This window comes from Grus americana, chromosome 12, assembly GCF_028858705.1.
Source record: "Grus americana isolate bGruAme1 chromosome 12, bGruAme1.mat, whole genome shotgun sequence".
In the NCBI taxonomy this organism is placed as follows: Eukaryota; Metazoa; Chordata; class Aves; order Gruiformes; family Gruidae; genus Grus; species Grus americana.
The window spans coordinates 10,428,442-10,441,731 of NC_072863.1; the positions used below are offsets into that span (position 1 = coordinate 10,428,442).

General features: G+C 40.4%; 1 protein-coding gene across 19 annotated transcripts in view; it reads right to left on the reverse strand.

The window, feature by feature from the left end:
• HTR2C (5-hydroxytryptamine receptor 2C) overlaps positions 1-13,290 on the reverse strand; it is a 242,138-nt gene that overhangs the window by 38,045 nt on the left and 190,803 nt on the right. For all 19 annotated transcript variants that reach the window (XM_054839527.1, XM_054839540.1, XM_054839546.1 and 16 more), the window contains one exon: positions 6,295-6,936. In XM_054839527.1, coding sequence (XP_054695502.1) covers positions 6,295-6,679 — 385 coding nt within the window. In that variant the 5' untranslated portion in view covers positions 6,680-6,936. The remainder of the gene's footprint in view (positions 1-6,294; positions 6,937-13,290) is intronic.

Sequence of the window (13,290 nt, forward strand, 5' to 3'; positions counted from 1 at the left end):
CATCCCAGCTCATTAATCAGAGGCAACAAACACATACAGGAACCGGTACCGCTCCGTACTGGCTTCTTTTGAGTGAGGGTGGTATACTTCTCACATAATTTGTAAGGACGTTATTTTAACATGGTGAGATTTCTCCTTTCTCCTGACAGTAATCATGTTAATACTTAATATCAATCATATAAATATTTAAAACCTCACTACAGTATTGAGAGAAGCATTTAGTAACTATCTGTGTAGCCCTAGGAAGGCCCAAATGCTAAACCTGATAAATATTCATGTTCGAAGAGCTCCTCAAGCTTCCACTGTGCAGGGAGACACTGCTGGTGCTCCCTGGGGATGGAGCCTTGGTGATACTGTGCTTGTTTTCACTTGTGTCCTTTCTTGGGATGGTGTTTCTGCTCTCCACTGCCATGACACCAGCCCTGGCTTGCAGCACCACTCTGCCCCTTGGCCAGGCTGGGAGGGCTCCAAAATCCCAGAACATCTGAAAAATTCAGCTGACCCCATTGCTAGCAGAGCTGAGCACGGAGCAGCAGTTACTACTGGCAGTAACACAGACATTTAAACCAGCTGGGGGAGGAAAGGGATGCCCGCAGTCCTTCCCAAGGTGTGCAAATGCATATCCAGCAGACCAGAAACAGCAGGATGATGCTGCCCCAGCACAGGGAGGACAAAGCAGTGCGATGGGTGACAGGTCATGGGCAAAACATCTACTACCAGTTCATGGATTTTGGGTTTACCTTTTTTTAGACCACTGATGAATTTTAACAACTTGTTATGTTAAAATAATGCAAGGTGATCTCATCGGTTCACTACATCAGCCAATGACTAGATAATAACTAGCTAAAAATTAAGCCAGGAGTTTGTCAGAAGGGGAAGACTGTTAATTAACCTAGGTGAACTGACATAGTCACTTACACATACACAACTGCAGTCATTGAACTCACAACCATGAATACACCAAAGTTAAGGAAACTCCAGTATAAGACACCCCCCCCTTTTTTTTTTTTTTTGAGAATGAAGGACCAAAACAACTGTATTTAACTCCTTGTATCCTTTTCACATAGCATTTGGGCACAGGTGCCTGTAGCTGGTTGACAGCAGTAAATACTAACCTGTACCTCGAAAGTCACTACTAGAAATCATCAGGGAAAAAAATAAATTAAAAACTAATAATAATAAAAATATTAGAGAGCAGATGGCTCCAGCTGTTGAAGAGGCACATTGTTCCTTGCTGCAGCTTCAGACAATACCTGGCATCATCAAGGTGTGCAGCATGCCCTGGCACTGCTGAGGAGATCTGCATTACAAACACCCCAGACACCCTCCATCTGTCCTTTCAGGTATCGACTGTGCCCAGGAACTTATTCAGCAACACCTTGTCCTTGTCTCACTTCATCAGGTCTCTCTGCAAGATGTCCACTGCTGATAGCAAGTGCCACCCTAGAACAGCAAAGCAGGGTCAGGCAAAATGAGACTGCTAAACAGGCTGTTTGACTGACAGCTCTTTCTGCTCCCCACCTTCCCTCTGCACAGGGAGTAAACAGCAGTCTGCCGCAAGTGCTCAGCACATCTCTGTCACCACATAATAATGATGATAATTATCAATAATAACAATAATCTGGATGTAAAGCTGGTCCAGCAGTTGGGGCTAATGGATGCTGAATCTAATACCAGCCTTCCTGAAGCTGTGTCAGGCCACCAGCATTACAGTGTTTTTCAAAACTCAGAGAGGAGAGAAGCCTGGGCACCTGGAGCTGCAGATGAGTGTGCTGGCCCCTTGTTGGCCACACTCTGGCAACTTGTTAGCAGCTGTGAAACCATTCCATTAGAGCTAAGAACATTTAATACTTTCTGTAATTTCCACTCAGATCAGCTGACGAGATTCTCTTGCATTCCTTTCTAGTCCTACTAAAAGCAGCCCACTCTTTCTTTCCCATAAACACTAGACACCATGCAAACCCACCACTGCTTGTCCCTAAAATGCTCAGACGTGAGGAGACAATCTCCGTATTGTCAGCAGCTCCATTACGTGCAGAATATCTGATGCCCTATCACACCAGTATGTTTAATTAATCAGAAGTTTCCCCATTGAGATTAAACATGGTGTTAATTTCTCATTTAGTCTCCCCAATACATCCTTGTTAATTAGCATAGTAATTTGTTTAGTTCTTTAGGAACTGCATGCCATGGAAAATTTCTAAGATGTCAAATGCAACTCATTGATTAGTCCAAGACATTTAAGAAAGACTAATTGATAAATATATCAGAGTACTGACTAATTGGTGAAAAATCCAGCATGATGCATCCTGTCATCCCTTCCTTTTTAATAAGGTTCTGGAATTAACCAACAACTTGATTTTTCCTTCTTTTAATTAAGAACAGAAAACCAGTGAAAACCAGAAGTCTTTCTGTAAGGTGTCTGTTCAATTTTCTGGTTATGCCTGAAGTGAAATCTACTTCATCTACCTCATTAGCTGAAAAGTGAGGAAATTACTCTACTCTGCAAACTAGAATTCATCATTGGGGCTGAGCGCTGATGTGGAAACTTTAAAACAACTTCACCACTCCTATATTTATTATATATATATTTTTAAGGTTCCTATCCAATTACATAAATTAAAAGTGATTTCTACAAATCTGGAAGAGATGCACTGCACACATTTCTCCGTACAGGTTATGGCAGCTTTTGAAACAGCCCAGTGTCATAACATGTAGACTATATAGAACACACAGGGTAAAATATACAGAATAAAAACAACTGAACATTCACAATTACGTCTCCAAGCAGTAACGGTCTCCCTGATTGGTTCATGGCCATACACCTCGCTTACTCTCAGAGGAATTTTGCTGATGTGTGAATATTTGCCCCCTTAATCACTGATACTGGTTTGTGTGCTACCACATCAAACAGAATATAAAACCTACTAAAGCATTTGTATACGTTTGGATTTCCTGGCCTCTAGTTCTCAGAAAAGAAGTCCACTGCCCTACTGGCCACTGTGGCATTCAGCATGCTTGCAGACGGCTATCAGAAGAACACTTTTCCAAAAACTAGAGCTCAGAGGAAACTAAGCCAAGAAATCTCATGTTACACAGAGGCCAGATTTTGTTCTCAAAATCAGGTTGTGCAATGGTGCAGAGATGCTACTTACGACACCAGATAAAACAGACTCAGTAATAAGTGATGGATCTCTGGAGGCTGTCAGTTATAATAGCATTTGTTAATGCTGCAACTCTGCCAAGAGTCTTTCCAGATGCTGTCTCATGTTACTGTAAGAACTGGTCCACCAAGCTGAGTATAACATTCAGGATACCTGCCTCCTGCCCGCCCCCCCCCCCCCCCCCCCCCCCCCCCCCCCAATCTAGAAATAGGTATAGGACTCTGAAAAGCCGATGATTCCAGCACACGTGAAGCTGAGGAAGACACAGCTGTATTTGGTCCAAGTTGTATGAATTGATGAGTGAGAGGTTTAACCTGCTTTTCCTCTGTGCTCTTGCATGCATGTTTTATTTACATGAACCATCAAATGCTGAGATTGTTGATGTGCCCTGTTAGTCTTATATACTAAGTGACTTTTCTAGATGCCTAGAAAAGGGCATCTGGATGTTATGGTGGATTTAAAGAGGATCAATACCCTTGACACAACCTCAGTCTTTTTCCTTGGGTCCTCTCAGACATACCCAGTCAGTCCATGCCCTTTACAGAATCATAGAATCATTAGAGTTGGAAAAGACCTCTAAGATCATCAAGTGCAACCGTCAACACAACACCACTAGGCCTACTAAACCGTGTCCTAAAGTGCCATGTCTACATGTTTTTTGAACACCTCCAGGCATGGTGATTCCACCAGCTCTCTGGGCAGCCTATTCTAATGCCTGAACACTCTTCTGGTGAAATATTTTTCCTGATATCCAACCTAAACCTCCCCTGACGCAACTTGAGACCATTTTCTCTTGTCCTTTTGCTAGTTACTTGGGAGAAGAGACCAACACCCATCTCACTACAACCTCCTTTCAGATAGCTGTAGAGACCAATAATGTCTCCCCTCAGTCTCCTCTTCTCCAGGCTAAACAACCCCAGTTCCCTCAGCCACTCCTCATAAGACTTGTTCTCCAGATCCTTCACCAGGTTCGTTACCCTTCTCTGGATACACTCCAGCAGCTCAATGTCCTTGTACTGAGGGGTATTTGAGGTGTTCTAGGTATCAAACCAAGTGTTTATTTTCAGGATGAATTAGCAAATAATTGGAGAGGGAACAGACTTTCTCTACTCGCTCTGGCAGCCTTCTCCCCTTGCTGCTGGAATGGCACAGGCCTGGCTGCTTACTTCCACAATTAGCAGCTTAAATAATATAGAAGAGTGATTTCACAGAAGTCGTATTCAAATCAGTTCACAAGTGCCTCTGAGGCTCCATTTTCCCCAAAATGGAGCTTTTCCTCCTCCGCTCACAAAGCCCAAGGGCAACACGGCTGCCTTGGTCCAGCAGTGCCAGCACCCAGCACGGCTCCAGCATCCTCCTGGCTCCCCTGAAATAACAGCAGCTATTGTCATTTCTCACGGTACTTCTGCAGATTTTCCACGCCTGTTCTGAAATTATAACTTTTGCCAAAAAAAAAAAAAAAAAAAAAAATCCATTTAGTGTCATTTGCCTGCAGAGAAGTGTTTGGGCCATCAACAGGTACTACTGGTGCTCTTGAAGAAAGGAATAATTACAATTCCTCTTCAGATCAATGATATTAACTCATCTCTAAATATGCAGCATAGTTTACACCTTTAAACGACCTTAAGTAATCATTTTCTAGCTGAACAGAAAATCCATTTCCATTAGTTTCCAAAGACTCAGAAAGTATGTAGGTAGGAAGATCACTTCCATAAATTCACCTTTTTTGAGTCACTGCGTAACATAGAATTTATGCAAGTGCAGGTCAATCAAATCATTCAGTATTTATATGCTCACTTTCAAGCTCCAGGGAACCTGAGTAAAATGCTAAAAATAAAATACACATGTTGTAATATGCAGAAGATTTAGATATGGCACTATTTTGACAGCCCAAAATAAAAAGCTTTATGCATAAGATGTCAATGGCTAGATCTGTACCTAAATCACATATTGATTTAACTCACTGCAGACAAGTTATATAAGCTTTGGAATTATGCATGCTTCATCAATGTGTTTTAGAAATGAATCTCTATCCAACTTAATCATTTAGGCAGGAGAAGAAGTCACATAAATATCCCTACATTTTACTTTATAGAACAGTAAACCAATTTCTAATCAAATCTGTAAGCAAACAGCATTATTTGTTTCCAAGAAATATCAATATTAAAATACTTTTCAAAGAAAATCTGAAAACAGACTTCAAAAATGATTGTTATATATTAAAACACACACACATTATATTCATATATGAGTATACAAACATGATGATCAGAGATAGGAGGCAAATGCAATACTCCTTTGTAATATCCAGGGATAAGGAGTCCCAGCACCACACTGAAAAAAAATTGGATTTGGAGTCTCAGACAGATGAGAAAGTTGGATGTGTTTGATATTTTACTCCTCTGAAGTGCTGACAGTGATTCTTCACTTGAGTGCAGGAGCAATGCCCCGCTTCAGCACAAACATACCAACCCTAATATGGTAAGGGAGCAATAAATGCTTAGAGCTATACATGCAGATCTCAGTGTTTTAAAACAGAGGGCATTTTCTCAGGTTAGAGATAGGGAAACTGAGGAACAGAGAGGCAAAATAACCCCCTGAAAGGCACAGGGCAAGCTCAGGTATAAATGCCAAGTGTGAAGGCTTTTATTTGAATATCAAATCTACTAATGCAAACCTCCTTTCTTAACCACATTATTGCTCAAATCTCACTGATATCAGTGGGAGCTCAAGAACTGATTCTGACCTGGCTTAGAGCTTGGTCAGTCACAAACACACTCCTCAGCTTTCCCCTAAGCTCTTGTGTCCTAGCTAGTTTTGGGGCAGTCCAACCAAAAGGTAAAAGCTGACTCACTGTTGCAGTTTTTCTGAGTGGCCTTGGCAATAAAAATAAATAAATATGCTGACATCATTCACGGGTCATCGCCGGCAGCATGGAAACAAGCTCTGCTCCCAGCAGAGCATTGCCCTCACCCAGCAGAGGGTGAACCTCAGCACAGACCCATGGCCAAGTCCACACCGATAGTCCCCAAGCTACTAACTCATGGAAAAATTGGGCAAAGCAGATTGCTGCAGCCTTGGGGGATTCCCTGCAAAAGCGTATAGTCAAACAAGGAGGGAAGCCACTTACCATACAGGACTGCAATGAGTGACACGGGCATGACCAGGATACCCACCAACATGTCTGCCACTGCCAAGGACATCAGGAAGAAGTTTGTGGCATTCTGCAACTTCTTCTCCAAGGACACAGCCATAATTACCAATATGTTCCCCCCAATGGTCAGCAGGATGACAACCAAGATCAGAAGGGCAGGCCAGTTCTTCTCCCTCATGGACATCCGAGAGACTTCACCCTTCTCAGAGGCATTAAGAGGATCAGATGTAGGTAAACTCTGATTCAAAGTCAAATTGCTGCTTAAGGACCAAGCCATCAGACCACCATGCAAACTAAAATCCAGCGTAACAGACACTGTCGTTAAGCTGAGTAATATTCCAGTGCTACTTAAAGTGCTCATTGCTGGGACTGGGTTTTCTGTCCCTTAACCGTGCCTCAGAGATGATCCTTTTTCCAAACTGTGGGTCCAAGGCAGATGCCGAACTTCACAAAACCTGAGCCAGAAAATTATTTGATCTTCCATAGTGAAGCAAACCTTACAGAAGCTAGTGTGGAGCTCTTCTAGTTTCCTTGGGTGTGATAGAAGATGACCACTGACAAGCAACCTCAAAGGAAAGGAGACTTTGCAATCTCCAGCTGGTTTCCAGGTCCACCATTCTGAAAAGGAAAGAAAAAGTATATTCTTCACTGAAATCACAGTACACACAACACCTTCTTTATCCCCACGCAAATGACATTCTTATTCTCTCTCTTTCTGCTGGCTAGGATGTTCTCCAGACTGCAAGTAATTTATCTTATGGGTACAGACTATGCCAACAATTATGGGGGAGAGAGGGAGAGAATCACATCAGTGTGCTCTGGTTGGTTAAAAGCTGATTATCACTAATTAAATGTTTTGTGAAACCTGCAAAAGCAAGTCTGAAGAGCAAAATATGTTTCAATTGATAGCCACTTCAAAGATACTCTGTCTAAAATAGTAATTGCACAAAATTCCAACCAATCCAGATAACACAGCCAAAGCACAGTGTAAACCATCACCTTAAATGGAAGTGTTTGGATATATTTTGCATATTCTAAGATAAAGCGCAGGTGTTGTAAAAACCCTCAGATGTTAATGATTAACTCTCCTATAATAATGAAGACTATAGTTTGGTTTCTATTGGGAAATAAGTGTTGGATAAGACACGATATATATTAGGTAACTTATATGATACTATGCTGTCAAACTCTCAAAATAAACAGATAACAAAGAGTTAAGAGAAAAGAAAGGACAAACTTCCATAAGAGCTAAGCAGTTATTTCTGCTCTTCTTCCTCCATTTTTGTGTCACTGTGCTTTGGTGCTGTCCACCAGCATATAGCTGGGCCAGCAAGCCAAGTCCCACCAGCCTGCTGCCCAGGATGTGCAAATATCAGCACCCTCATCACACACACAGTTGGTAGGATAGATTTCCTCAGAGTATCTCACATGATTTATGCTTCTTCACAAATTAGTTGACAGTGAGGGCAAGTCAGATTACATCCCCTCACTGCCCATGTAACACAGGCCAGAAAGCATCATGGTGCTGCCTCTGAAAGAGTCCATTAGCCTCATGCATTGACCTAATTCAGCAAATTAAACATACTCTTAACTTCAGGCACATGCCTACACCCACTGAGGCTTAAGGGCATGTATTCCCAATCCTGGCTAAATCCCATCCTCAGAACTCAATTGTTTTGTCTGCCAATCCTATACAACTGACAAAACCAGCAGCTTTGCATTTCCATTGCATCAGAGTCAGGATCCTAACAACCATGTACAGCATAGGACTAAAAGCACAGAAGGAAAGCAGTCAGTAGAACATCAAAAAAACCCCCACATGCTGTATGGAAATTGACCAGTAAGTAGAATAAAATAAATAGCAACTTATGTTAAACATATCCTCAACATTTTGTGTAGTCCACAGCAAAAAAAGAGCTGTTCTATCACTGTTAAATAACTAAAGGAAAGCCAGATTTTTGCCCTTGAATACACTGTGCAACACATGTGACAGCAATTTGCTATCCAGGGATCAACAGCTAAATGTAATTCATGGGATTACATTAGATTTTATGTAAAATAAGAAGCACTCAGAGTCCTATAATAAAATGTTTAACATTCATGGAGGTTTTGGAAACTTACTAATGGGCTTTATGCACAAAAACATTTATTAAATGAGCAATGAACCTAGATTTGCTTCTGCATTATAGTTAATTACTCCCAAAGGGTCTCTAAACCTCATATTTAGGAAGAAGTTTTGCACTATGTGCACAGAAAATAATTTTGCAGCTGCACATGCAGATGAATTAGTGGGTAGTCACTGGACTGTTTATTTTTCCAACTTAGCTGGTCTAAAAAAAAATCTCTAGAAAGTTTCAAAATACTTCAGAGTATTTTTTTCAAAACATAGCTTTTACTTTAAAGCTGTGAACAAAATAAACCATTTTTCCAAATCAACTTTCCACAGTGAAGGAGACACTAGGCAGCTTTGTGACACCTGAGCTTTGCTGTGCAGGACACCCCCATTAAAGCCAGTGAGAATTTCTGGCTTTCCAGTAACACTTTGGCTCTGTGACTCTTGGGCACTCCTGATCATACCACAATAATACTTTGGCAGGATGAGCAAAAAATTCATGCCCAAACACAAGGACATGTTCAGACAGCAGGATGCCCAGCCTTGGCCTTACTTCTTCCCAGGTCTAAGCAGCTCTTGGAGGTTTTGGAGACAGTGACACCACCACCACTCACCATAGATGTGAATGAGTTTGATGTTCCTGGCACGTGCTAGTTGGGGTTGCCAAAGGAACATAGGCAGGGAGATGCCTCAACTCTAGATCATAAGAAAAAACAAATAAAACCCACGCCAACCTAACTGCAAGATAAGATTTCTGAATTAAAAATATCTGATTTTATAGCTGCTTGTGACTGAATTCTGAAATGGTCAGTAGGGTTGTGCTCTTGTGTGTTTCACAAATTTATTTGCAATAACATTTTCTTCCATGAATGATGCTGCGTCAGAGCATGGAGTTAAAAAAATATCAGTAGACAGAATTATCACTTGCTTATTCATCAGTTTTATTTTTAATAATAAAATCTATGTTATTTGGCTACTAGTGTACTGCAAAGCATAGGATTCCAATATTATACTAGTCACCAAATACAATTTGCTTTGAATTAAATTATCCTCGGGAGAAAAATTGTTTTTTGTCAGGAAGGTCTAAGAAAGGGAGACTTCAAAATTCACTTGCTTGCTCTAAATGAGTAGTTTTCAAACACACACAGACAGACTTTGAGCAAAATGCTTTCTACATAAAGTAAATTCTGCAAATCTGATACACACTAACTTCTCAGCAAGAAAATTACATTTTCTAAAGTCTTTCAGATTTCTGAATAATCCTCCCCCACACACCCCTGTCAGTAGTTAAAAATGTACATGTTCTACATGCAAGAGTAAAATTATGCTATGATATTGAGAAACTAGGGGGTTTTTAATTAGGTCTATAATGGTAAAAATGAATTGCAGACTCCAGATTCCATCTTTTTCCATAATTAGAAGGAATTATGATTGCTTTTAAAACTTGGGCCATTCACCTGTCTATTACTTGGAGTGACTAACGAAGAGAACCATTACTATTTTTGTGCCAATACAGAACTAGGACAAGAAAAGGAAATCACAAAGACACCTAAAAAAGCGTTTTCCATGTGCACTTATAGAAATGCAATACCTGAAATAACTGGGCACATACGTAGGACAGATGTGTAGGAAAAAAAAGCAATGGCATTGGCAGCAGCTCTACCTTATCCTGTAGCCCCCAAATTCCTGTTTTGGATGGATAAAAGATGTTGGCACTGCTCTGTATGTCACCTTGTCCCTAACAGTGGCCAGAAAGAAGTTGGCAGCCCTCATTCGTGCTGCCACCACCAGTCACGCCTGGGTGCAACCAGGTCCCCACACCTGGGAAATGGAGGAAGGAAGAGATAATCACCACATGTTTTGATGTTGTCTAGATTCAGCCATCATCAAGTCTGGCATAAACAGTGACGGACCTTCACCTCTTACCTTGGCATAAACAGAAAGAAAAACATGGAAGAGAGGCAACTCTTAGGTCTGAGCCAATGCTTCTGGCTCTGTTCTACCACATTTCTGTGAAAAACCCTGTGCTAGAGTTCTTATCAAGTCTCAGTGATCCCTTTTTTTTCTACATTGCTTTTATTTATTGTTTTATTTTCAGTTTTCACTGCCTGGAGAATCATTATTATTCATCCCAGAATAGCATCAGGTTCTCTAGTGGCAGGAATACCTTGGAGAGGACATCAGGATAATGAGGGTTTTCAAAAGCGGTATAGGTTTTATCCAAGACTATAATGGTAACCAAAAAAACCCCCAAACAAACCCAAACAACAACAAAATCTATCTTGGCTGCCTTAATAGAGGAAGCAATTTCCATATTCATTTTGAAAAATTATATGTGGGAATTTGACTACAGCAGTGTTCAAGATTGGGCTCCACCTTCAGAATTAACAATCCTATTGCTTTGTTAATACTTGTTTATTATTTTACATGGATTCTGGCTTGAAGTTATCAGCTTTCTTTTTCACTGCATCCCTCAGACTCCACAAGCTAAAACTTTATGACTAATTCCTTCAGCTACAGTCTTCTAAGCACATCACTGTACCAGAAAAATAATTCACATTTTATTCATGAATTCTGCATATATTTAAGAAATATCTCCATAATTTTAAATTAAAACCTGTGCCTACCACAGATCTTTTCCAATAGCTAACTTCAAAACACACATACTGAATTTTGTGGTCAATCATCGATTCCAGTTCAATCTACTACTGACAGTCCTTAAAATCATAATTTAAACATTCAGCAAAGCCAAGTTCTTGTCTATGCCACTCTTGCTTTTTGATAGAGGTTAAGTAATGAGTTCTTTGGGCATGGGGTTTTTTTTCCCTTCAGTTTTTAAGTCGAGTTTAGAATAAGCTGAAGCTAGAAAAACATTTTTGTTTCTCTTTTCTTAAGAGCGCATGAATTATTTAAAGCAAGAGTTTGGTGTACTCAAGTTTTCAGATATTCCAGAAGGTTAAGTCAAAGGGAAACAAAAGCTATGGTGGTTCACCAGTCTGTACTGGTGGGGCACTAGGCAGTTTCACACAGCTTTGGGAGTGTTTACCACCATTACTCTTGCTAAAAGAAAAAAACCTCAAACCTTTCTTGGAATAAACACAATTATTTTTTCCTTTGAATTAAATGCATTCATCTTTAGTTGTTTTACCCTTCAAGCTCAGAACATTTTTTCCTGGAGAAAATCAGCTGCCTGCTGAGAACTTGAGATGTTCGTCAGCCCCCAGCCAGGATCCTTCCTCTCCTGGACAGACTGCAGAGCTCCCATGCTCTCATAAATCATTTAATAACTCTCTGGGACTCATCGCCTGAATTTTAACAATGTGCATTTGAAATTGGGTAAGAAATCAAGGATTGTCAATTTACCCCAAAAGGAGAACCTAAGTCTCAGGCAGACTCAGAAAGGAGAATACTACATTAATTCGTAGTAAGTCTTGCTGTAAAAAACAGAAGTACTTAATGATCAAAAGCAATGACTTAACAATTCCCTCCCTGCAAAAAAAACAAGTAATGTCCATTGGCTTGTCAAAGGCACAAAGGCCATGTGTGAGCACAAGAGATTTCTTTTTTTTCCTCCTAAACTATCAGCAGTATTCAATTCCCTGAGTTACATTCACATTTCATTGATAAGCAGATGAAAGCCAACAAGTTGTTAAAGATCAGACATTTTTAAATCAAAAGTTTTTCCTTCAGTCTTGGCTTTGATGTTAAACCTCCATAAGAGCAAAAATAAATCTGAAGTCAAGTAAGCTGAACTGCAAGTACTGCAATTTTCAAAAGGAAAAGAGTTGCAGATAGTCCACAACTATCTGAGCCAGATAGTCAGCTGACATAAATTGTTATAGGTCCATGAAGCCCTTTACAAAATGGCAAATAATTCTACAATTATATAATAGGATACACAGTTTAGGCTCAAGAAGGCAGATTTAAGGCTACATTCTTCACTGTAAACTTTGTATTTCCTGCTATTTGCATTTTTTTTTTTTTTAATACATTGCCAAATTAATTTTCCTTTTTCTTTGGAACAGAAGGTTGCTTTAAAATACATCTTTTCATGACACCCTTACAGGGGCCCCTTTAGTTTCAGTGACTGAATAAAACTGTATTTTTATATTTACAGAATTTTGTATCATAGGCACTTGCAACTCTTCTCTTTGCACTAAGATGCATCCCTATTTCTGTGCAGATGTATTTTTAAATGGCATGTGAGAATACAGCAAGTCCAGAGACCACCATGGTGATTGGGGCTGAAGCACATCAAATACTGGGTTTGGTTCAGCACCAGGTTTGGTTCAGCACGGGAAAAAAAGTATTCAACAGGGACATATTTACTGTCTACAGCTACCTGCTGGTGCTTATAGACAGTGAGACTCTTCCAAGAGCTGCACAGCAAAATGACAAGAAGCAACTGTCACAGTGATAGATTAAGGAAATCATGTATAAAATAGTAAAAAAATAGATAAAAGAAATCACAGTGAGGGTCATCAGACAAGGGAAGTGGGTCACAGAGACACTGTGGGATCTCCGTCCTTGGAGATCAAAACACAGCTGGATATTACCCTCAGACACTCGATCTAACTTTGAAGTTAGTCCTGCCTTGAGCATGGGGTTGGACTAGAGAACTTCAAGAGGTCCTTTCCAGCCTAAATTATTTTGCAATTGGATCAGGAATGTGGTTCTGAGCAAAGCTGTCCAAACTGGGAGTGTTTTTGAACTCCTGTCCCTGGATACACAACCTATGTTTGTCCCTACTACTCAAGCTCAGGATAAGACCAACACATCCTGTCTTGTTTTGTTTCCCCAAGGCCTGTGTGCACAGGTGGGAGAACACAACCATGAGGACGCCAATCTGCATGATGTGG